This window comes from Lygodium microphyllum, chromosome 5 (assembly GCF_053477565.2).
Source record: "Lygodium microphyllum isolate KBCC chromosome 5, Lygodium_microphyllum_v1.1.10, whole genome shotgun sequence".
NCBI classification, from domain to species: domain Eukaryota; kingdom Viridiplantae; phylum Streptophyta; class Polypodiopsida; order Schizaeales; family Lygodiaceae; genus Lygodium; species Lygodium microphyllum.
In genome coordinates this window covers 174293278-174320116 of record NC_141139.1, presented here as the reverse complement: position 1 = coordinate 174320116, position 26839 = coordinate 174293278, and the positions used below count along the sequence as shown (strand labels likewise).

Genomic DNA, 26839 nt, shown 5'->3' with positions numbered 1-26839 from the left:
GTCAAGTGCTCGATGTGAGCGATCACGGCTGTAGTGCATGATAGAAAGAGAAAGGATCGAATCCTGGCATTCAGTTTGTCCCAATGAGACTGGGCCTTGGCCAACTCCGCACGAGCATCGGAAGAGAGTTTGGACTCATCTCTTACTGAGGGCCAGTCAATCTCCTCCCGTACCAACTCTGCCAAATCATAGGACTCAAGAATGGCCAACATCATGACGCGCCAAATGCGGTAGTTGTCGCCGTCGAGCTTCTGATCTGTAGGAAGAGCCGGTAAGACAGGCACCTTCCGGTCCATAATCGCCTGGAACTCCAAGTCAATCTCTGTAGACATCTTCACCTGCAATGCCTTCACAAACGCAAAAGCAACCACCTCTGACTGGGAAAACTCAGCCTGCTAAGGCTCTTCCACGTCCTGAATCTTCTTCACCTGCCGGAGGCGATGAAAAAGCAAAACCTGCACTTGTAAGCTGAAAACTCAAACTTCCTCCACGTCAAAACAGCAGCAAATCCACCACCTGTACTCCTTTCCTGTGCGCCCACACTCGTTTCAGCCTTGTTGCAAGGCGCAGCCCTCCTGTCTGCCCTTAAACGCAAAAAAAAACGCAAATTTGTGTTGCGAAGGAAACTCCTCTTCAAGTTGATTCTGCGCTCAGTCAGCCCTCAAACACTGCTCTGATACCATGTCAGAGTGCAGCAGTGCGGAAGCGTAGGACTGAGAGAGAGAGAACGCAGAGAGAGAAGAGAGAGAAAGAGACAGTGGACGATGAAGATCTGCTATATAAAGAATGCTGAATACAAAGATATGCAAATATATACACGGGCGCAGTGGGCTGGACTGCGTGTCTCCACCTCGACGATGCAACCTGCTGTCCACCTCGAAGTCCGCTGCAGTCTGCACTGTCTGCTCTCTGAAATCTGCGAACAGAGACGGAATCTGCGCATGTCACCGGTCTGTAATCTGCGAGCAGAGAAGTGTACCAGACTGCTGAGAATGTCGGGTATAAATAGCCAGAGACAGCCAGGAAATAGGGCGCCAGAAATGCCCAGTCGGCTGCATTAAATGCAGCCAACTGGCTGCTGCAGGTCGGACTGCCACGTGGCAGTCCGACTGTGCAGTCCGACTGCACCAGCCTGCTGCCCCTGATCAGACTATGACCTGATCGCTAACACTTGTATGTGCCCAACACAAGCATTTCAGGGCTGAATACTTCCCACAATTTCAGGCAGGTACAAGCATAGTTTCACCTGTTTACAATGGTTTCCAGGTTCAAATGGGGGCTATTCCTACTGTGATTAGTGCTGCCAATAATGCTTGCTTTGACTAGCTCCTTACTGAACTACATAACCTTCATCATATCAACCCTTCAACCTATCCATTTACCCATTCTAGAGCAAGCATAGATCTGCCCATGTTTTTGGATTCGTTGCTGTTCTTCCACTGAATGCTCATGCAACAGAGCTCATTCAAGTGGCAAAGAACCCTCTTGAAAAGTCTCAACAAGCTGTAGGCACCTCAGGCACAAGATACATACCAATGAACAAAGCTACGGCTGCCATTACTGCAGGGCATTTTAGGACAGCTCTCTTTTCTCGTGTAGACCATTTCAGATCTCTTCATTCCAGCTCCTGACTTCAGACTCCACCTCCCGCAATGCCGATGCCAAGCTCCCAGGCTTCTCAGGCTTCGCAGAGTCATGGGGGTTCATGGCTCTAATACCATGTTAGAAAGATGAGAGAGAGAGAGAGAGGGGGGCAACAGAGAGCAGACAGCTCTCAATGTTCTTCTTCTTCATTATTCATCACGCTTACTCTAATTGAGTAACACAAAGTATAATTTACTACAACCTAAGTCAAGTAGTGTAAAGAGACTTAGTCTAACTATACCAGCTAAGTCTGACCAACTTTATTACACACACATGTTATCCAACTAATCTACTGTTGGATAGAGTCGGCAAGTAGTAGGTAGACTGCTTGCATATCTCAACATATCGACCAGTGGATATCTCAGTTTGCCTCTAAAGAAATTCCTTAGAGGGCCATTTAGTTCTGCTATTGTAGTAGGTAGACTGAGCTTGCATATCTCAACATATCGACCAATGGATACCTCGGTTTGCCTCTAAAGAAATTCCTTAGAGGGCCATTTAGTTATGCTATTGTACCTCAAACCAAGAGTTATGCAAAGTTTCAAAGTTCCCATTCCTGCTGTCACGAGGACGTGAAAATTTGATGCTTTGCTTATGTTTAATTGACATTTGATTAAAGGATTGATCAAATGTGCAATTAAAAGATGCACATGTGAGGTGCAAGCTACTTTTTCACAGTTGAAGGCCAAAGGACCCTGTGAAAAAGATGGGTGTCAAAGGAAAAAGTTGTAACAAGTTACACTTGTTAGATTCTAGGTGAATTTTGGTGTCAGTTTGCCCCTAGGACCATTAATTGGCCATTAAGTGTCAGTGATGACACTAGGGACTAGGCATTAATTAATGCTTGTCCAAGGGTCAATTAATGCATGGGACCACTTTGGGTTGCAAATGGCCTAGCCAATTAATTTTTGGATGGGCAAGGTCAATTTTCTGGGCATGGATTAAGGGCTGAATTAATTCTAAAAATTAATTAAATGGCTGAAAATTGCTGAAAATGGATTAAGAAAGCTGCCACTTGGCAAAACTTTCCCATGCAAGTGGGGGAAAGGCTAAATAGGGCTGAAGGGAGAGGGAAATCTCGTTTTTTCATTTTGGAGTTGTTGGGAAGAGATGTTGAACTGTTGTTGCTAGGTTTTGGGGCCATTTCCTAGCCATTGGAGACCATTTTGGTGATGGAGATTGCATATTCTTGACCTTGGGAAGCTGGCAATTGCTATTGATACATTTTCTCTTGAAGATCACAGTCTCTGATACTCCTATTGTTGTTGGTACATCCGTTTGGGGCTGGCACAACAGGGCAGCATTCTCTCAAAATTCTCTCTTTACAGCATTCTCTCATCTTCTTCAACCTATGCTCAGCCATTCTCAGCAAATCTCAGCCATTTTTGGTGGGCTGATCTGTAATTTCTGTAGTAAACCCTAATTTACAGCAAAAAGTAGGGTTTAGCAGCCACCTTGGGATCCGTGCCAGAGATTGAAGGCTCAAGGGACTGAAATCAACAGCTGATAATTGAAGATTATCAAGGGATTTCAAGAGCCAGCCCATCACGAATTGATTTGGGGCAGCATTTGGCCAGCCAAGGGTCAAATTGAAGAAAAAGTCCTAGGTGAATCAAGGGGCAAATGACCCAAAAGGCTTGTTAGTCATTTATGACAGCAAGAGCAATTGGTTAGCAAGAGGAGATTGAAGAATCTCAAGTTGTACTCCTTCCAATTGAATGAAAGCTAAAGAAATACCGCAAGGGGCGCCAGTTTTGGGGGCAACAAGGAGTCTACTGTCCAAGAATGTTATGGTAAAGTGTGTGTTTCATTTTATGTGCATTTATTTATTGCTGTAATTAACTCTTAAATCAGGTTATCACCACCCATTCCAAGAAGAAAGGCTAGTTTCACTTGCTCCACAAGTACTTGTAGATCTCTATTTGACTTTTTTTACCTACCCACCCTATCCCCCTCCCTACCCTTACTATCCTCCTTATAGCTCGATAGCTCATAGTTCTTTATTCTCATTAACCAAGCATGCATTCATTACAAGAATTGTTTTAATGCGTCCAACTATACTACTTGGTCTAATTGATGAGACATAGAAAAAAAAAGAAAGAAATAGATAGGGTTTCCCCCAATTTGCAACAGGTCGAGATTCCAAGGAAAATGGAAGTTTTAAAGCGAGATCCGAGGAAAAGATGAACAGGATCGACAATTATCAGGGGCGCGCTCTACCAACTAAGGATTTGTCCATCGGCGATCGAAATAACGTTTGTTGATCGAAACTCTCAATACTAAACCAACCTACTAAAATGCAAATGAGAATTAAAAATGTAGTCAAGACTACCAAAAACGAAAAAATACCATCCATACCTATAACAAGGCTTATGTCTGAGTAGGGAAGCCATCAAATGATTTCCACAAATTAAAATTTGGCTGTGGCCGCTCTACAGCTGAGCTATCAAGGAAAATGGATTTCCATTTGATCTCTTAATCTATTCCATCCTATTGGAGTGTTTTTTTCCCACACATTAACAAGAACCTATGCAATGTCCTTGACTCTCAAAACTTGTGAGCCCTTGTCCGAGAGCTAAAACCCCAACAAGACCCATGTCTTTTTCCACCAAAGGTTGTCTACTCATGGAAGGCTAGAAATGCCTCTGCTATAGTCAAGTTGATGCAAGGTCTTCTACCTAAATTCCACTCACAACTACAATGCTTTAACTTAGCATTAGAATAGTAAAAACACTTGATTAACCGCTATGCAGCTTGGGATAGGACCCATTCGACCATGAGCTTCAAAAATTCAAAATCACTAACTAGGATGACCTTAAGGTCAAGTTGACTAACAAATTCTCCACCATAGAGGCTCCTAAGTCCCCAAATGACCATGTCACATTGTTTCTTAACGAGCTACCTAGAAAATACTTTCATTTTGTGCAGCAACTGATCTCATAGGCCACCATGCCTACATTCTATGAATTTGAGTGTCAACTATTTCATTATGCTCAGCTCTTAGACTACCAATTTCATAGTGCTTTTGCCATAGAGAAGACTCTTATTGTTTCTTCTCAAAAGGAGCATCAATACAAGGCAAGAAAACTCAAACTTAAACCAAAGACAAAACCAAGATCAAAATCAAAATCAAAACCAAAGAAGTGAGACACAAGGTAACTCCCAATTATCCCTAAAATCGGAATGGCAAAATATACCAAACAAAAAACCGATATTACCAACATTGTCAAGACACTTACCATTTTGATGATGAGTGTCAATCAAAGGCAAGAAACACCTACCCAAAACAAAAGACTCAGACCCGTGCCGCCCCTTAGTTGAGTAATCCACCATAAGGAAGGTAGGGTAGTGGCAACCAAACTCAAGGGCATAGCGAGGACAAACTCACACTACCACCAGTCAACCAACTTAGGGTTTATCATTATCAACTCCGAAGGACATGTCTAATTTAAGTCTTCTACTGTATACTTCCTTCTTTCATACACTTCCGCTACAGCTAACACTCACTTAGCTCTCTTTTCCATTTAACACAACATCCAAAGCATCTCAATATGACACATTTGATATGCAAGTTTTTTTTATTCTTTCATGCTAGGTTGTATTTAGGTTAGGATTAACATTGCATGTATGTTACCAGTTCTATCTGGGCTTAAGCTTTTTCGATTCTTGCCTTGATAAGTACTACCTCCATCGACATGGAAACAAAGATAATATCTTCTCTCCACAGATCGGGCACCTTTTTTCCTTATCTTGGCATCCGTCTCTTTCCTCTTAGTTGATGTGTTTTTATCAATTAACCATCATATTCTACACTTCTAGTTTACTTTCTTATGGCAAGGAAACTATACTACCTTGGTGATTGTGCCTTTAATTTCTTGGCACACCACTAGGCAAGTCCTAGTAGGCCAGCAAGCAACCAACAAGCACCCTTTGTCTAATGCCTTGGCCTCCCTGGGTGATCAATGGGGCTCCCTTAGTAAGATAACCATCACCTCTATAGTCTTGGTAAGCCACTAGGCAACCAACATGCACCCTTGGTCCAATACCCTAGCTTCTTTGGGATAGGATAGCTTGGGGTAAAAATGGACTTGTGCTTTTCTTCCAAGAAGATATCTTCTTGGTTCCAATTTTGGATGTGAGAGGGGGTGTTGAGCTAAAAATGCATTACAAACTAAGTAGCTCTTTAAAACAATCCCAAAACATGTAAATTACCAAAAGTCTCATTAAATGGCAATGCAAAGTCCTAGAGAGTTTCTATTCCCACAAGCCAAATCCTAATTTGGGAGGATCCACTCATCTACAAATAGACGGGCTTTCAACCATTCAATCTCATCCCTTGTCTTGCAAGTTTTAGCCATTAACTCTCCCTCCAATGGTAGTGCTAAATCAAATCAAAGGTTAAATGCCCTTTCAAAAAAAAAAAAAAGTACATTGTGGTTCCATCCGCCTTTGCAAGTCTTGGTAGGCCACTAGGCAATAGACAAGCATTCTTTGTCTGAAGCCTTGGCCTCCCTAAGGCAATCACTCAAGCTCCCTTGGTAAGATTACCATCACCTCTGTAGTCTTGGTAGGTCACTCGGCAATTGACGTACACCCTTTTCCTGGTGCCCTAACTACTTTGGGGTGGGACACCTTGGGGTAAAAGAACAACCCCCTTCTAGTTCTAGTTTTGGGCCTAGGAGGGGGTGTTTGAGAGCTAAGAAAGTATTACGAGCTGATTAGCCACATTAAACAGCCCCAAAACAAGCTTAATTAATAAAATTACCAAAACGTTCATTAAAAGCAAAAGAATTCTTAGAAAGTGTCTATGTCCCATAAGATAACCTGTCCATCTATAAATAGACAAGCTACCTACCACTCAACCTAATCTCGTTTTTGCAGCTTGCAAGTGCCTTCTCACTGCTGTCCACACCCCGTACATGGAGCATATCTCAGCCGGAGCTACTACCCGTTGTTGTCTACCATCTAGTGCCTCTCATCAAGCCTTCTACTCTTGTATTGGAGCCTTCTACCAGCTGGCGACTGCTGTCCAGGATGGAACAGCCTGCATTTACTGTTTTCTCACCTCCAAGAGCTGTTGTACAGCCTGTCAGCCTGCTGCCCTACTGCCATGTCAGCCCTACTGCTGTGTTTCACTGATTCTGCATTCGCCCTGCCTGCCGCATCATTAAAATCTACGTTTTGCAGTCTTTTGCATCCTACAGCTGCTACATCATCAGTGCTGCCTCTATTTCCTGATTTCCAACACCTGGTTGCCTGTCTATTTACTGATCCAACATCCTACTACCACATTTGCTGCTACCAAACACTCACGGAGGCTGCCTGCTGCATTTCAAGATCCATCAGAGTACAACACACATCTTCTACTCATACTCTCTACCCCGGTCCTCGAGACATGGGAGTTCAGGGCTCAATTATCTTACATCTTGACATGTTGGACACAGTTTGGGTTACCTCAACAAAATGCTGATTAAGCTTCAAGTAAATATAAGCAGCCCATTGAATATGACACCTCTCAAGTCATCTAGGGACACACTACAGATAACTCTCTGAGAAAGCACTAATCCAGCATCCTAGCAGGCAGTAGTCAATAATACAGGAACTGACACAGCTCATGCCATAATCAAGAGCCCCCTTTATTACACAATTACCCACACACTGAAACAATTCTTTTGAGGAATCAGGCAATCAAAAACCATAAAATTATTCTTGGGATTGGCTATACCTTCTTCTCAAAGTATTTGATACATAAAGGAGATAAAGATTGTGTACAACAAAAATTACAAAACCTGCGGCATTTCTTAAACAGAACAACTCTTTTTGAGGAATCAAGTGATCAAGCACAAAAAACTCAATGTACAATTGACAAGATTTTTCTCCTAAAAACATAGACATGCAAAAGGAGAAAGATTGTCTACTACATCAATCAATCTAATATATCACTTGCTTATAAGAGACAAGGATTGGCTAGCTCTGAAGGGCAATCATGCTTGGGGTCTCCATAAGGGTCAGGTTTGGTGGAAATCTATCGAGATGGTGGGTTGGCTTAATAAAACTCCATTTAAATACAAAGTTCTTACATAGAACTCCATTTAAATACAAAGTCCTTACATAGAGAATGCAGGTTGGAGGTCTCCCCCTTGCTTCGACACTCTCAAAATGCCATATTTCAAATGGTTGTTGCTTCTTTCGTACAAGTGCAGAAACCTCTCATCCTCTATTTCTTTCTTGTCTATGGTGAGAAAAATTTGGCCTTTGTTGTTTGCTACATGGTGTCGAGTGGTTGGGCTCTCCATGCTTCCTAAGGACTAGATCTTTGTGAGCACCAAATTACCAAACTTTGTGCAACCGCATACAATAGTTGTTTTCCACTTTCTACGCTACTAGGGTTATTAGCACATATGGACTACACAGTTCCCCTTCATTTTTTATCCTGCTTTTGGCATACATAGATATGTTGCCTGTATGAGAGGCCTTCTTCATTGGCAAATTGACATCATTCAAATAGCAAATGTTCTCCCTAGACATGAGTTGCGTCCTTAGCACATAGTAGTTCCTTCAGTCTCCTTACTAGTCATATAAACTGTTTGTAATGGTTTCTTGGGTCTCCTTGTCAAGATATATACTATTTGTACTTGTTTTTGTACATCTAAGCTAACACAATTACCTTTCACAAAAAAAAGGCTGTCTATTGCAAGATTTACGAAATTATTTTTCCTGAGATAAGAATCACACACCCAAACAGCAACAAGGGGGGAAAGGGGGGTACACATTCCCTCCATACTCGCAGAGAGAGCAATCAAGACCCATGCTGGCATTTTTCCTATATGCAGATAGGATAGCTCACAAGTGTGAAGCTGAATGAATAGCAGAGTTTGATTGCATTGGAATCCTCCACCTCACTGAGCCTACCAAGGAGGAGAACCAACCAAGCGTTTTAATGTGCAAAGATCCCAAACTTGTACTAACACACCATGTGAACATACATGTCCAACTAAATCATTCACCCAGCAAGACTTGAGTGCACAACCTCACGATTATTAACCTAGGTGTTAACCACTAGGTCGTCAACTTTGGGACCAAGAATTACAAAACTTGCCACTTTTCTTATGGAAAAACTAAAAAATGTGGTTACTACAACAAAATAGGCTTCGAGGAGAGCAACCGATCCACCAAAAACAGCAACAAAAGATTGTAGGAAGAAGCACCCCATGAAGCGAGTTGAAGTTTAACATTTGCGATACACAAACTAGCCCAATAGCTTTGTAGCCATGATATATGAAAAAATGGAACTGCCATCGACATGATGCTTATCCAAGGAAGATAGAGAAAAAAATAAGTCTATTTTCCACTTACAATTGTCAAGCCATATGGACACACAATCAACTCCGTTCCTCCAAGGTTGCTCTATTAAATCCCTTGTGGTTTTTCATTGTTTCCCAAAAAGTAGCAGAAAACAGCCACTGGTTGAGTCATATCTTAACAAACGAAGATCGCCTACTCCAACTTACAGTTGAGGAAAAGGATCCTTATTGACCACCTATCTAAAGATTCTGTGGTCATAGGTATAAAAAACGTATGCCATGTATGTTCACTGTTCTAGAAAGTTAGTAAATTCTTAGGGCAAGCCCGGTACAGAAAGGGTAATGGGATCCGTGTCAAAAGTATGCTATGTAATCTCTACAGTCCAAAATCTAAGTAATCTCAGTATAAGAAAGATAGCGGTAAAACAATGGTATCAATTATATAGTATAGGTCTGCAGTAAAAGTCTCTATCAGATGCTTTCAAGCATATGACATAGTCTCCACCCCACAGTAGAGAATGTGCATATAATCTGACCAAAAGCAAAAACTTCTCTGATATAAATCAAGAAAGTTGAGATATCCAATACAGCTGAAAGTTTTGACTACCGTGTTACAAAAGAGAAGGTGTTTAAGAACTGGTAAGCACAAGTGGTTACCTTTTCTTTCCTGCTTCTCTGTAAATCTGCCTTATATGCCCGCAATTTCTCAGCTCGCAAATGTGCTTCAGCCAGAAGATTTGACCTTTCAACTTTGTGACTCTTGCCCAACTCTCCTTTCTTTTTCTCCAGAACCTCTTTGTCATCCTTACTTTTCAAAAGCTTCCCTGGTATCTTTGATCGTGAAACATCTTTTCTCTTTGCCTCTCTTTTCTCATGGTATTGGTCCAGAAACCTTTTCACACGTTCTTCAGCTTGTTTAGGTGCAGTTAGACAGTCATTAGAAGTGGAAACTTCTGAAAAAGCAGTACAAGCATGCGCTTCGATGTCAGAACTCTCAAATTTGGTGGAAATCGTCTCGAGGGAAGGAGAGTTATGATGATCAGCCCGTTTCTGTTTATCCTTTGTAATCACAGCAAGCTTCTCTTTATACTCTGCTTTTTCTTCTAAATTTGGGGGAACTCTCTCACTAACGCTACAGTTGGTAGCAGGTAAAGGTTGAGAGGCAACAACTGAACTTTCAGTTGAGGACCTTACCTCACACTCAGACAGCTTGCCACAAAGAATGTCATTACCACCAGCATGCTCAGTTGGCCAGTCTTGAGACAGCAACTGCCGATCTGAATCTTGCCTTGTTTTGTGCTCAGAATAGCTGCAAAAATACTCTGTAAATGCAAGCTGCCTTCCTGGCTTTGCACCATGCAAGTCTGACAAATATGGCAATCTCAACTCATTTGACATTTCAAGCACTCTCTCTTCCACTCCATGGTCAACATACAACTTCGTTAAATTGGCTGGTTCTTGAGGACATTCATTCATATCATTTGATACCATAATATTATCCAGATGATGCGATCCCATCTGTGGGCATGGACCGACACTCTCTGCTCCATCATATTGTCTTCTATTTGTTGATTTTCTGAGATCATCCTTTTGTTCATCTCCAAGAATTATCACTTCCTTGGTAAACTCAGCCTCATTTTTCAAGTCTAATTCTGCATCTTCCTCATTTGTTTTCTGATTTGATTCATCTCGTATAACGCTCCACTTTTCAAGAACCTTCTTCCTGGGTTTTGGATGAGTGAGAGTTTTAACCCTGTCTTGGCTGGCACTAAGTCCCACCTCACTGCTGTGTACTTGATGGCACTTCTGTTCAAACATCCCAATCACATCTCTAACTCGAAGACGTGCTGGCTCTACACGTCTCTTCTCGTCTTTGCTGGAAGAACCAGGGAAAACCGGAGGTTCATCAATTGAGTTTTCAACTAACTCACTCAATTGCCCTGCACACCCAGGGCTAATTTGACCATTTCTCAAAGGTGATGCCTTTCTCCACCTTCGAAATGGTTCTGATTTTGCAACAGTATTTGCCTCCACAGAAGTACACTGCACTGGCAAAATTTCTTTACCACCATGATTTTCCAGATCCTGATCAAATTTTTGCTCTTCAATGCTTTGGCCTATCATTCCCAAAATACACTGATCTGTTCTTGTGTTCTGGACTATGCCTCCATGGAAATCCTCAAGATCATGTAGTGCTTGCCATCTCCTACCATTAATCACAAATAAGTCCTCAGAGGCATCTATATTTGCCTTATCATTCAAGATGCTTTCATGATGTTTTCCCCTTTCTGTGGGATCACAGGCAGCATCTGACGTTTGTAGTTCTTCCTTACAGCTTTTCACATTTGTGAAAGGCTGCCTTGAGAAAAAGGATGCAAGTGAATCCATGTCCTGCATTGAGAGACCAGATTCTTGCCTTTTCATGTACAAATCCATGAACTTGGTACAGGCTTCCCTACAATTCAAGCAGGTTGACTTTGAGTACCATTAGAGTACGATAAGCTATGTGATTCATTCAAAAACTCCTCGAAGCTTAAAACACCCTGCATACCGTAGGCGTCTAGCCTTGAAACAATTTGAGAACATTATCAGCTCCATCAATCGTCTAGAATCAAATCCAGCTGCTGCAGCACGGACAAAGCACATGCCCTGCTCTTTCTGTAAAAACATACGGCGGGCATCTACAGCATTAAGCAGTCGCTTTCTGCAAACACGCAAGTCTCAGAAAAAGTACTGTTAGATGTGGCAATGCAGTACAAAGAGTTAAAATCTTAGCCCTGAACAAAACAGATCATTGCTAAGCACCAAAAAAGACCTGGAATTTTCCTTGACCAAAGTTTCAATTTCATTAAGAGGATCTTGTTTCATCTGTAAACAGATGAGACATGCCAGAAGTGTTAGTTGATCAAGCAGAGTATAAATAAACTACTTTACACAAAAATTCCCCAGAAGTGTAACATTTAGACCTTTATTAGAAATCCTAATCAGCTGTAGAATGGTCATATAGACATTTTGTCAATACCTGGATTAGATGCACGTCTTTCTCCACCCTTACAGATGGCATATCTTGCCCTCCTGTAGAACTTCAGGGTACCAATTTAGTGCAAATTCAGCAACAAAAAAAAAAAAGCCACGGTGTAATGGATCAAATTCTACCTCTAAGAAAACACAAAAACAATCAAGAAACTAGCTTTGAGATTAGTTGTAGAGCACAGTAACTTCAAAAAAAGGGAGCAAAAATAAACCAAGAAAGAAACAAAGCACATTATACATCTACTGGAGGCCAAAAGCTTTCTTGGCTATGCATATCGCTGTAGCTCTAACATTGGTCACTCTTGATGAACCTCCCCTGGTCTACTAGAGCTCAAAGGCCTCTCCTGCCTCTTTTCAGTATTTGGTGGTAGCACCAGGTGACACCATCTTCATCCTACTCTCCTTGAAGTTTTCTATCTCCATTTGCATTTTTCCCTCTGCGATATCTTTCTGTGCCAGCCACCCTTGACCAGAGAAGTCCCTCTTCCGAGTCCCTTCCAGACTCTCCTTTGCAGCCTGATTTAAGTTTTTTCACAGGCAGCACCTATTTTCTTCATAGAATCTGCAGGTTGCTCACAACAAAGGATCTAAGTAATGGCTCATAGTGAGAGATGGTACATTGACCCAGATGTAGCTACTTGCATAATGGAGGGATGGAGACACAAATCTTATCAAAATGGGCCATTCAATGGGACCTAGGAGATTGGGTTTGGAGAGACCCATTCCTCAATGGACCCATTGTGTGAGTTGGGAATCTCCATTATACACCCTACCTAGTATCCAAGTTCATTAATAGCTAGCTCACCACTAGTGTCATAGATTTTGGACCTCCCCATTGGTCACTACCTTATGGCTTGTTTGCCTGGTTCAACTCTCTTCCACCTTTTAGGCTAGGTTCTTGGGATCACTAGGCTACTAAGGTTTAAAGCCTCAAAGCTAAGTTAGGCCAGTCTTTTTCTAAGCGTATGTAGCTAGATCTTTAGGATAATCATCTTTTAGGCCTCCTAGGCTAAAATAACCTAGTCCAATTTTGGGCTAGTCACCCTTCATACTCATTTTCTTTAGGCCACTTCTTTCACCTCTTCCATTGCACATGCCACACCCTCTCTTAGATTTGGTTGGCTTTACTGAGCACCAAAAGCTTCTCGATATTAAGCATTGGTATCAAGTCTTTGTCTCTATTTTGGTGCTTGCATGCTAGGTCTTATATCTCAATTAAGGATTGACATTGCAAGATTTATCATCCTCACTAGGCTAAAGACATGGTTTTTTGACCCTACCTTGATGACTAAGCATTTGCATTCTAGACTAGCATGGAGATGAAGATAGCACTTCCTCTACCTTCTCACACTCCCCCTCTCGCACTAGAGAGTCACAAGGGGCAACCACATCACCAATACTAGAAAGCAACAGAGGGAGAGGCAGCCGTATCACCAATACTAGAAACCAACAGAGGAAGGTAGCACTTCCTCTACCCTCTCATACTCCCCCTTTAGCACTAGAGAATCACGAGGGGCAACCGCATCACCGATACTATAAAAAAACAGAGGGAGGGGCAGCCATGTCCTTCCCCATCACTGAAAATTATAATCCCTTCAATGCCTTGACCTTCACCTTGGACAGAGGATCCGAGTTGGAGTTAGAGGAGGATGAGGATGACTGGTTGGAGTCATCCATATCTTGTGTCTTCTTCTTTCCCTTCTTCTTCCATGAAGCTACTAACCCCTTGCAATCCTAGCATAGATGTCCCTTCTTTCCACAATGATAATGCTAGGCCTTCAAGGATTCAACTTCTTCCTATCACTTCTCTTTGAAGTTGCAAATGCCTCATCATGGCCACAAAGCCAAGATGGAAACCTCCCCAATAACCTCAAGGATGCCTCATGCTCAAGTAGCATAGGAGACATATGAGTAAAACTAACTAGCTCTATGAAGATGTCTGGGCCTGTAGAGCATTCGCTACTCCATCAAACTCAGGAGGCAACTTATAGAGCACAGTCTCCAGTAGATGAGCCTCTAGAAACGCAAATTGCATGTGCCCTATACCTATGTAACACAAAGTAAGAAAGATTGGATAGTATCCTTCAACTCGAACTTCATCTACTGGAGTTGCCCGTAGAGGGTCACTGCATGCATGGTCAAAGGAGCATCATACAACATCTAGAACATCTCCCACACCGATCACCTCTATAGAAATGCATTAGAGAAGAGTGGAATACACACAAGTATTATCTATACCCCATGTAAGCACAACTTCCTCATAGCCACTTCTACACAAACCATACTTTCATAATAGCACTATAAGTTAGGTAATCAAGGCCATGAAGTTTATCATCAGTGGAACAGTAGGAGGGATGCCATTTGAACAAGATAGGATGAGAAGATAACAGAAAGAAGGGAAACACAGAGAGAGTATGGCTAGAACACAACATAGTGGTCCAAAATCAGGTTGCTTGGGCAGCAGCAGTTAGGAAGAGGTGGATCAGCAACAGGAAAGTGTGAGGGCAGATTGTCAGAAGTGGGTGCAGCAATAGAAGCATCAGAATCTACTGTAACAGACTGCACAGCGAGAAAGAAGAAAGACTGCAAAAGAAAAGAAGAACACTGCAAGGAAGAACTCAAAAAAATGCTCGGGAAATAGAATCCATATACCAAGTCATGAGACAGTTGAATACAACAATGAGTCACCTGTTGTGTAGGCACAAGCACCGGCTCCCTCTCTCCAACCAGACTTCCTTGGGAAGTCTGCGAGTGATGAATAACTGGAGAGGAGGAGTCTAGGTACAAATACAAGTAACCAACAATAAACACTCAGTCAACCAAAAACAGGCCCCGTTCAAGCTCACACATGAGATGCCTAATCTGCTAAAACCACACACATGGTGAACAGCCAGTGCAGTTTGCATGGGACCCCACATGCTGCAGGTTTGTAAGGTGGAAGTTCATTGGCCCACAGGTGCAAACATCTAGTCACAATATACTTCAGCAAGAACTATTGGTTTATCACAAAGGTGGTTACCAGATATTAGGAGTGCTGCTCAAGTGAAGGTCGTGGTGATGGGATCTATCATCTAGGCCTTCTTCAAGACTTTGAGCCTTGCTACAAGAGCTTAATAAGCTTGTTCCAAATTTGTGGATTTAAAAGCAGCACACCTAAGGACAGCCTCAGCTTCAGTGGGGGTGTCCATCACCAAGACACAAGAAAATAGAGAGAAAATGCAATAGCCAATGTAAGAAGATATAGCAAGATTACAGCAGCCCTAAGGAGACAAGCAATACTCATCACAAATATTGAGCAGAGTAGCATGAAGCAATAGGCAAGCAAGACCAAGTCAGAACCAGTCAAACCGAGTCAAGTCAGTTTATTGGTCCATGTTCATGTAGAGAATGTTATTTTGCTCTCTGTATGCACTCCCCTCAATGGCTTGTGAGATTACCCTCTTGTCTGTATCTTTACCCTTGTAGAAATGAAAGTCGTTAATACTCTTGGGAATTATTAGCAATTTCATGATTTCAAATGCTTTCGTTGGCAGAAAGACCTGTTGTTGTGCAGCGGAGTGCTCAAGAGCTCTTAAGGATCAGTAATAACATTAAGAGGCATCTAAGTTCCCTCCACAAGAATGACTTCTCTATCACTCTCTCACCTTGAGCTTGAATCTGTTTGCAGATCTTAAGTTCTCTGTGTACACATCGCTCCCCACAACACATGGAGGGGGTGGGGGCTGGGGGCTGGGGGCTTGTGGTGAGAACTAAGTCCCCTTACAAGTCAAAATTGGGCTTGAAATGGAAGTTGCTATCACATTGGGGCAATCCTTGATAAGTAGCAAAAATTCCGTCCATACACTAAAACAACAAACTCATTATGAAGAACATTCTCTTCCACTCTATGCATTTGACCACATTATGCTTGAAAAGGGGGAAAAGAATCTTCAAACATTATTTGTGCATGCTCTGCTTATCTACAACAAACATTTAGCCACATAAGCTACATAAATTCCAGTCAACGAAATGTGTAACCTCAACTAGAAGATAATCAGTTGAAAATGTGAGCATGACTGGTAGTGGAGAGTGATTGGAAGACAAAAACCTGACTAGACAAGGAATTGACTTGAGACATACCTGGAGGGGCACAAGATGAAAAGATAGTGGGAGCATCATTGACCTGAAAAAGGACATCATATACCCTTACATATACTACCAACTTGCAGGAAGAAATTGGGACCAAGATTCATTTGTTACGACAAGACAAACTTGACTCATACGCACTTCTGACAAATTGCGGGTCTGCATTCTAACTGTTTCCTCCAGCTGCCGCAGCTCCACCTCAGTAGAGTTAACTCGTTCTAGCACCTCAGGATTGCTAACAAAGCTCACAAACCTGTTACCATGTGCACCAGGATCAGAGGCCGGAGTAGAATGTAACAGACCTGCAAAAATGTCTGTGGCAGAAACTGATGCAATCACATCTTTGCTGGCATGCACATAAGCATCCTCAGTGCTTATGATTCTCGTGCAATTTATAAATAACCTCACTTACAGGGTGTAATTAAGTGCACAGGATATCACCAATACATGGCAAGCTCACCTTTCAACTGTTCCCTTGGTGAACCAAGAAATGTCAGAACCATTACAAGGAGGCTGCAGGCAGATTGAATAAGCACCCTTTGCCAGTTGTTCTTCCACTGATTGCAGATGGGACAAGAATGGCTTAAACAGGCCAGAAGCCAATTTTTCGGTCTCATTCCCAGCAACCACATACAGCTCGCACCTGCTACAATTACATCCTCATAATGTGTGCGCTTTTGATATACATGTAATCATTATTATACCCATAAACGTTAAGACCTCAAGAATGACCTCCAGTGCTTACCTTGTGCGAGTAGGGGTTAGCTGGAAGATGACAAAATCAAGGATGGCATGTGGTTCCATCTTGCTAAAGCTTCCTTTGTCTCAGCTATTGAGCTCCAATAATGGAAAATACTTCAGAGACCATCCACAATAGAACAAACCCGCAGCAGATTAGTGATCCTGTAAAGGAAAGGGGATTCGAGCCACATCTTTTAAATTACTTCAGTTTTCTGCAGAGACAAGGGCGTCATGTAAAAAATGCATGGATGACGAAGGAATGATCCCATTCGAACTTTGATAGAGCTACTGCCACATCATTTTCCTGCATGCGTGATATGATAAGGGGCCAGTTTTTTCTGTGCTGTTCATATAGCCTAGCTAGCTGACCAGGGAGCATGCCAGGAGTCCTCTATCGTGCCACCTGCCGCATCATCGACATCGAACGTTTGAATCGCTCTCATAGCTGCCATATTCGCATGTTTAATGCTTTAGGGAGGGTTGGCAATGGTGCAATGGATGCGGGGCGGGGCGGGGAGCCCCCGAGAAGCTCCTATTGGTGCGTGCGTGTGTGTGTGTGTGTGTGTGTGTGTGTGAGAGAGAGAGAGACAACTAGCTTCCGGCGTCGTCTGGTAGCTACCTACATTTGGATAGAGAGAGAGAGAGAGAGAGAGAGAGAGAGAGAGAGAGAGAGAGAAAACTTCAGAGAACGCGAGAGAATCTCACAGAGAGAGAGAGTTTGAACTTTGTGTGTGTGGGGTGAGAGAGAGAGAGAGAGAGAGAGAGAGAGAGAGAGGGGGGGGGAGGGAGGGAGAGCGCGCTCTTGAGGAGGTGCATGTGTTGCGGGGTAAATGCGCGGAGCGTGGGGTGGCACCAAAATTGGGCGGTGGCTCAGCCCTCGTCGCCGCTCCTCCTCCGGCCGGCGGAGTCCGCCCATCCCCGTTTGGGCCTACCCACTTGCTTTTTTCCCCGCTTATTATTACTATTATTATTATTAGTATTTGTATTAGTATTATTAGTATAGCTGCTATCAAAGACTGTCATTCAAATAGTTCCCATAGGAATGTGCGGGCCCGGGCCCACCTCCATCAGACCTCCAGCGCTTTTCCATTAAAGTTTCGCATCGAGCCGTCTCATGTGCTCACGTGTCCCTGCGCTTGGTTATAAAAATGTAGTTAGTAATACCGATAACTAAAATATATACAGGAACAACAAAATTTGTATTTATGTAGGCGCATTAAGGCCGTTCATATGGACTCGCATGTATAAGCACATGTACATAGGTAAATGTAGATATAACACCTTTTAAAAGAAATTTCCTCTCCATCAATACACAAGCATTCAAACATGACCAAGATAGGTCCATATTATATATCTTCGTGTATTTATATTGTTTATATGTGATTTGTACACATATGTACCCGTCGTATAAGGTTCTTCCTACTCAATGATCTTTCCAAGAAGGGCAACTAGTACACTTTTTGTGTGGGCAAGCCCACGAACTTCCCACTTGGGAGCATAAGTTTTTATCAATGGATACATACAACACCGCTTGAACATCACAACTGTGAGTTCAAGCTTTCACCTCTAGGACATCGCCTTAAAGATGGCTAATTGGAAATCTTCACATGCCACATGCATAATTAGGAAAAGAAGCAATTCAATTCATGCATGGAGAGTTATGCGCTTGGAGATTTTGAATCCCTTCTGGAACCATCCACTTTCTTAATGATTAATTGAAATATCCGTGGTTAGAAATGTATGCAAAGATAAGCATGTGCTCTCAACATGGGCATTGGAAAAACTCAAACACACTTGGATGGTAGAGGAAATGTTTTGCTTATATTCACCATCTTTGCACCCTGTGATCCTTGTCTAGATCTTATGCTTGTTAGAATTTTCTTGGAGCATCATCATGATAATGTGATTAAGTTAACTTCGTCAAGGCTAAACAAACTTAAGCCACACACCTAATCACATCATAAGTAATCCTTGAAGGTTTCTTTGAAAGCCAATTATTAACTTATGTGCAACTTCAATTGACGAATGAGAATTCTTAAAAACCAAAAAGAAAAAAGCATGTGGAAACATCAAAATCACATAAGTGAAAGTGAAAGAACAAGATCAACTAGCAATAGACAACAATAGTTCACTAATGTGCAACATAACATGTGATCATCATTGTCGAGAGCGAGCAACAATGGTAGCCCTCCAACAACACACATAGACAATAGCTCTCACACTCAAGGTCTTTGCAATGAAATGGCAAAGTACAAGTGTTGACATGTGGAGCCCAGGGCTACTATACATATGCAACACTTAAGTAACTCAATGCACTAGGAGAAGGTAGAAAGTTTGAGGACAAATATGAGAAGCCAAATCTAATTCTCTGGCACCCTCTCTTAGCTGATACGTGATCATAGATGAGTAAAGTAAGAAACAAGATGTACCATGGATATTATAGAAACATGCATTTCATTCTACAAACTCCATGAGTTGCATCTTGAATCTGATGGTGATGAAGTGATATACCATGAATGTATAAAAGATGAGAAGGAGCCAATCAAGTCATTGCATCCCATATGGTGTCAATAAGTTAGCCACATTACATATGTGTAGATGAACAAACACCAACATACATGAACATGGAGACAACACACCAACCAAGGATTTCAATCAAAAGCCCTCTCTACAATAGAGGCCCACAATAACAACTAGAAGTATATTGTGAAACATGATCACCATGTCTATAACTAAAGACTTTGTGAGAGGAACTTATGCCAAAATGTCACGGTGACTATTATTTACATCAACTAGATAGGGAGTTGCCCATAGGGAAAGAAGAAAGAAGCCAAATGGGAGAATCCCAATGCACACCCCCTAACAGCTCTCTCTCTCTCTCTCTCTCTCTCTCTCTCTCTCTCTCTCTCTCTCTCTCTCTCTCTCTCTCTCTCTCTCTCTCTCTCTCTCTCTCTCTCTCTCTCTCTCTCTCTCTCTAAGAGATCAAGAGGAAACCATACCCTAAGATATGTGGCCCACTTTAGTCATTGATGAAAATAGAATGTAGGAAGTTGTTGTCATCTATAGTATGGGTGGGCACAAATGCAAAGAACACACTAGATATATAGAATGAAATCCACTATGGCACGATGCAACAAATCATTACAATAATGAAGTGGGATGAAGCTTGGTAGCCTCCACTCTATGTTCGAGGACAATAACTCTTACATACAAGGTCTCAACAATGAGATGGAAAAGTACAAGTGCAAAGCTTAACGCTTATATACAAACTTCAAGTGCAAAAGTGTGGAGACTTGGGACTTGTATATTTTGGCAGGACAAGTAAATGACTTCATTGCAAGAAGGAACAAACATTGGTTGTGGTGAACACGTATTCAATGCATGAATAATCTCAACCATAAAAAGGTGTATTGTTCCAAGAGATGAGCAAAATACCAATTTTCAAGATCAACATTAGCTCCTAAGCTTTTGGAATAAATGTTAGGGTTACCCAAGCATCTTATCTTTACGATTCAAACCGTTTGAGGTGATAGGAGGTTGCATGTGACTTTAGTGTGTTTGCATGCATATAATATGTTGCAACTTGAAGGCTCAATGCAACAAAGAGAGGTGTCAATCCCCAAGATTTTTTATGGCTTCATTGGATTGAAATGTAGTTTCTGGTTCGTAAATTTGAAATGGTATTTGTGTAGTCATCCAAACTACCTCTAAGACACCCATTGACAATTTCCATTCTCAAAAGAAAAATATTATGGGCTATACTTGATGTGTTCTATATGTTAGTACCACTACATGAGATAGCCAATTGTAGGCAGCACACATCCACTTGAGGTAGCAAGGAACAATTGTGTCAAAGTGACCTGGTAATGATAAAATATTAGTGTTAATCACGATGCCTAAGTATGAAAGTGTTTTGACGATAACATCGCAATGTTGCTTAGAATAGTGGTATGGAAGCTATATGTTACATTTGAACTTGTTCTTGCACGAGCCCAAGTTCCATTATACATAAAAAGGCTTAAATTAGCTTCAGCAAAAGATATAAAGAGGAGCTTTTGTGGTTTTAACAAGTACACATACAATGCCCTCCTACATTTGAGGATTGCCAACATATGTATTTACAATTGTGTGTGTGTGTGTGTGTGTGTGTGTGGGGGGAGAGAGAGAGAGAGAGAGAGAGAGAGATGCCATGCAACCTTAAGTATCATTTCATAAGGATAGAGTGAAATGTAAAAATTGTGCTACACATCTAGCTATCTTGAATCAACTTGTGGTAAATTTATATAGCTTGAACAAGCAAGGCAAACCATTACTTAAGCTTGCCTCGATGAGTAATGCTAATAAAGATCAATGGCTTAAATTGAGCATGCACACAATTAAATATCCACGTTGCACATCCAACCTTGGATTCATGTAATCTACCAATGCAACTCCTTGAAATTAATTTTCACAAAAATGAAATGAGCATTGGAACATCCTTCACATATAGTAAGCTAATGCCAAATAGAACAAGTTTGCTTTAGCCAATTAGGCCATGAATCCCAATATCCATATTCATAAGGATGTGGAAAGAACATGCTCAAGTTATTTCCTTTTTATGCCGAATGCATTGCATCTCACATTTGCAAACAACGATAGTATTAGAGCTTCCTTGAAATTATGCATTATGCTCAATATCAGCAAACACTAATGACATAGAGCTCCTTCTAACCTAAGAATATTTAGCTAAAGAATTGTTAAACACTCATTTGTCATTACCCTCACAGGGTGGTCAAGAGGGCCTTTCCTTGAAAAGGTTATATTAACACCCTACAATGGCCTACATCGCCTTAACTAATACAATATACTCGAAGTGGTTGGAAGGGGTTGTTAATGCCTCTCATTCATTTGAATTTTGTTGAACATCCATGGAATAATCACTATATGAGTAGAGGGCCAATTATGTACACTTGTGAAAATGATATATTTATGGGGAGAATTTTATATTTTGGCATTTTCAAGGATTTAAGATATAGTGAATAAAGGATATGAATAGATATTGCAAGAATGTAATGTTAAAGTGTATGTTTACAATGTGTAATGCACTACATAAAAGCGTGTTATTTACAATGTGTATTTACAATATATAATGTCCAAATAACTTCCTAACATATTCTTTATTGTTGTGATATTAATAGCCCCCAACTAGTGCGATGGGCTTCTCAATCGTATAGCCGTGTTTGCACATTCTATAAATCACCTCATTGAAAGTAAATCACCTTCCATTGACATAAATGACTTGAAGTTTGATACCTAGTCATTATATCTAGTAGTTTCCTGGATGAGATTGCCTTGAAAAGGCCTTAATAACTAAATTGTGTTTTTCTTGTGTTATTTTTGGAGCTTACTTTTTTAAAATGTGCACTACACAATATAGGCATATTGTTATATCTTATTGGATAATGATGCTCTCTCTCTCTCTCTCTCTCTCTCTCTCTCTCTCTCTCTCTCTCTCTCTCTCTCTCTCTCTCTCTCTCTCTCTCTCTCTCTCTCTCTCTCCCCAAGACCTCTCTCTTATAGCATGCTAATATATTTTCTAGGCAATGTGGTGTGATTATTAAGTGGAGGTGTTCAATGAGAGATGTTTTTTCGATTATTGAAATGAGATTCTATGTGTGTGTGAGTGCGTGCACATGCATGCATGCACACGTGCAAATATACTTGTATACTAATAATTCTCTTTTAATTAGGCAAGTTGTAGTCTTTTTCTTAAGACTTGTTTAAGAGTGTGGACATTTTCATAACATAGAGAATTTTTATTACAAATAGTCGAAAGTGGTAGTTGTAATGTTATTACATGCCTGTCACATTTTGCTATTATGTTTGAGAAGTTGAGAGTTCAACTATCTCCTAGATAAATACCTCATAAGAACACTGTTAGGGTAAATAAATCTATTGAATTTGTATAGCTCATGGCAACATTTGTTGCCCCATCTTTACCACAAGCATAGTTACATGGGTATTCTTGCTTTAACTAGGTCGACGTGCACCATTAATATTTTTGTATTACCTTGTTGTGAGCAAAACAAATATGATATTTATGGAGACATTGAAACAATGCTTTTGAGACTAGTCTTAGTTAGTCGATCATTAAATTGTCTTTTTTTTTTCCTTATCATTGAGATGAATATACAAATAAAGGTTTGTACAGGACTCTTCCATAAACTACGGGTGCATGAAATACAAAACCACACATGCCTAATATAGTGAAGAATTGGCACACCCAGGGGAACATTTAATAATTGTAGTGAACTTTTCCCCTTTCAAAAGGGTATTTCATTTTGGAAGCAAAGCACAAACAAAAATCAACATTTTGTCTTAATCTCCTCCTTTGGAGAATTATGATGGATAGGCTTCCTATGAAGGATAGAATCTTTGAGTTTAGGCATTTCCTATGTGCTCTCAATGTAAGAAGCCATCAAGTACCTAATAAATTTATTCTAGGAATGTCCTAAGGTGTAGCTATGGTGGAATAAATCCATAAATCTATCGAAGAAAGAGGGGTTGCATGATAGGATCAATTGCAAAAGTTCTACTTGGAGATAGAGGAAATCTAAAATGAAGCATCAAAGAAGAGATGGGGCTTGTTTAGGGAAAGTATAAGGACATTTGGTTCATTAGGAATTCCTATCTAGATTTCTTTATTAAAGGCTTTATATTTTTACACTTGGTAGTCATAATGCATTATATTTCACATCAACATAAAACACAAATGAAAAATTATGATGTATATTATATCAATACAATGTTTTGTAGTAAGCCATCTCCATACTTCGTAAGGTTCTACAAATCCATGAAAATTAGAGTACATTAATTTGACAATATAATAGAAAACTAGGTTTGTAAATAAATTAACAAACCTTCTTTAAAGCAAAGAATATGGTGCCTAAAGGGAAGAGGGGCTCTAACCATTCGGCTAAAGGGACGATTGGCTTTCCTTACAAATCCAACAAAAAGTTCGCTTAAAATACAAACTTTGCACATAAATGCCACAAATCTTTACATAGAGCATACAGCCTACTATAGTCTATACCACATTTATATGTGCATTCAACACTATGGCTAATTGCACTTCGGTTGCATTAGAAAACACACCTATAGATGTAGTGTTGATGCAAGTAGCACTCATCCTCTATAGATAACAAACCCTACACACATTGCAATACTTAGAATATACTAAAACTAAACCTTAAACATAGAGTAAGAAAAGTAATAATATATAAACTAAAGAAATTACTCATTTTCAAAAGACAAAAGAAGGGATGAAAGAAATATATCTTATTGTTAATTTATTATCTTCTTTGGTCTCGTTCCCTCTCCATTATCCCTTCTTGTCTATACACAAAAATGTAGCAATTCTTTAGCATACTATAGCCATATCTTTTTGTATTAAATAAGATCAAACTAGAAATATTGGTTACTTAAAGGTGAAGAATTAAAAGCTTTAAAAAATATCAAAAATTGAAGACATATTACCAATGTACAATAACCAAATACATAATAAAAAATTGCAAAGTTTTAGACAGGGAACATAGCATCACATAGCTCTACATAGTGCATAAATGCATTTATCAACATGTTTATTTGTACAAAAAATGAGTTCAGTTAAGTCATGTTGTTACATGAGCTATTAGATGTAGGCTATTGTAACAATAGTTTGTGCAAAGTGCTCTCCATAGAATACTAATAGTAGTTAAGGATAAACCTAAAACTTAATATAAATGCACCATAAGATCGATATGTTAAAAAACAAATTTACATATTTTCAAAACAAAGAAGAAGGGAAGAAAACTACCTTTCTACACAAGCTTGGATATGGCTTCCTTTGAGTTCCTTATTACTTCTTCTCTTCAAGAGTTGAAGAACGTTGAAGAACAAAACAATAAGAAGACGACGACGATGATGAATAGGAACTAGATGAGATGACACATAGAAGAAGAGAGTATGAAGAATAAAATGAACTTTCTCCATGATAGCTCTCTTATGTAAACTCTTGAGTCTCATTTTGTGTCTCATCTATGAGTCACTCTTTCATTGCTCTTCTTTTTGCCTTGTTTCTCTTGAAAATATATTGAGTGCTAAAATGATCTAATGGTGGGTGTAAGTGTTTATTTTTGTTTCAAGTGCATTTATTACCGTTTTAGAAAATGCAAGTGAAATGCATATTTACACATGCTTGGAAATGGGCTTTTAGATACACTCGTAAAACCGTCCCTATCAACTTCATCTACCATCCCCTTGTCTTGTATTGAAATGACAAATAAATACATAGAACCCTTATATCTCCTTAGAATCTCAATTTTTTGTGGGATCCTTTTTCACAACATTTTTCCCCATCCAAAGGCACCTTTCTTCCTTAACATTCATTCTTCTTTCTTAGACAATTGATAAGTAGGTGTCCAATTCAATGACTTCTATATCAATTGGTTTTGTTGTTTTAGACATTGTCTTTTATTAAGGTATGGGTTTTGTTAGTGTTGAAGGTAAATGCTTGTTACTAGTCTTTACTAAAACCCATAGACTTGCGCAATTGGTGGAGCACTTGTCACCATTGTTGTTACTGTAGGCGTTGTCATTTAAAGAGTTTGGGATTTTTTTGGAATGGTGATCACATGAATCTAGCACCATTGGAATGTTGAAATACTTTTATGGAATGGTGATCACTTGAATCTAGCACCATTGGAAGATTGATATAATTCTTTGGAATGGAGATCACATGAATCTAGCACCATTGGAGTGTTAATATACTTTTTTGAATGAAATAGAAATCGAATGAACTACAATGCATGAGCTAATGTTTTGCATTCCTCTTACTTCATATATTTCTTGAAAATATATGGATATACATATGGAACTTGTTGGTTGAGCCACTTTTGTGCTATGTTGTCTCTTGTCCTAATAAGCAATTGCATTGTGCTCAAAGGAAGCGGCCTTTTAGACATTTGATCCCCACTTACTTTGAAGTCAAAGATAGTTGTGATGTTAGGACGGTGCCTTTCTTGGTACCTTTGCACAACTTTTGAAAAGTGGAAGTAAGAAGAGATGCAAGAGCTATGGAGGTTCAAGTGAGAAGAGAGACACCAATGTATGAGAACTCCAACAGTCACAATGTGTGACCTGCCTTCCCTTATTCTATTGTCATAGTAAGAATAAAGAATAAAGTGACAATGATGGGTGGATTCCACTTGTAGTGTACAAGTGTGCTAGTGGTAAATATAAGTAAATGTAGGTAGCTAGGAACAAGTGGCCTTTGACCCCCAATAACCTCCCGCTTAAAAAGGAAAAGAAAAGTACAAAATGTACATAATTACAACTAGACAAGGAAAGACATTATCTCATCCTATGCCCATCATCTTTCTAAGAAAGGCATAATGTTCCACAAGGAGACCTTTAATGAGTAGTTTTACATGATTCACATTAGTTAAGATCTCTTTTACAAGCTTTATCTACTTGTCCTCAATCACCTCTTTGATAATGTGATATCATACCTCAACGTGCTTGGTCTTCACATGAAAGATTGGATTAGGTGTCGATTGAATGGCACTCATAGAGTTTGAATGCAATATAGGAGTCATAGTCATATCAAGGTCTACCACCAAATGGCCTAACCATAGGGTCTTCTTGTGAGCCTTAGTGAGACTGAAATATACTTAGATTTGGTAGTAGATAGGGCCATGCATTTTTACACCCTGGACATCCAAGAAATAGCACCCCTAGCAAAGGTGAAGACATAGCTAGGGGATGGACTTTCTACTATTTGCATGTTCTACATAATTAGAGTCTATGTAGCCCACAACTCTAATATCCTAGTAGCCACCATAACAAATACACATATGTGTAGTGCCCTTAAGGTATCTTGATATTCTTCATAGCATCCCAATATCACCAACTAGGTGTCACCATATAAGGAGCCATAAGTCCCACTACAAATACTATGTTAGGTCTAGTGGCTA

General features: G+C 40.2%; 1 protein-coding gene across 3 annotated transcripts in view; it reads right to left on the bottom strand.

Moving 5' to 3' along the window:
• LOC148036706 (uncharacterized) overlaps positions 1–17565 on the bottom strand; it is a 41425-nt gene extending 23860 nt beyond the window's left edge. The window contains exons 1-8 of one of the 3 annotated variants that reach the window (XM_087678762.1): positions 16852–17565; positions 16567–16749; positions 16248–16359; positions 16101–16143; positions 11971–12023; positions 11764–11816; positions 11500–11652; positions 9606–11403 (exon numbers count right to left, since the gene is read on the bottom strand). In XM_087678762.1, the coding sequence (XP_087534888.1) occupies positions 9606–11403; positions 11500–11652; positions 11764–11816; positions 11971–12023; positions 16101–16143; positions 16248–16359; positions 16567–16749; positions 16852–16910 (2454 nt within the window). In that variant the 5' untranslated portion in view covers positions 16911–17565. Of the gene's footprint in view, positions 1–9605; positions 11404–11499; positions 11653–11763; positions 11817–11970; positions 12024–16100; positions 16144–16247; positions 16421–16566; positions 16750–16851 lie in introns of those variants that run through there. The other 2 variants (XM_087678760.1, XM_087678761.1) reach the window with 2 other exon arrangements.
• Positions 17566–26839: the final 9274 nt, after the last annotated feature.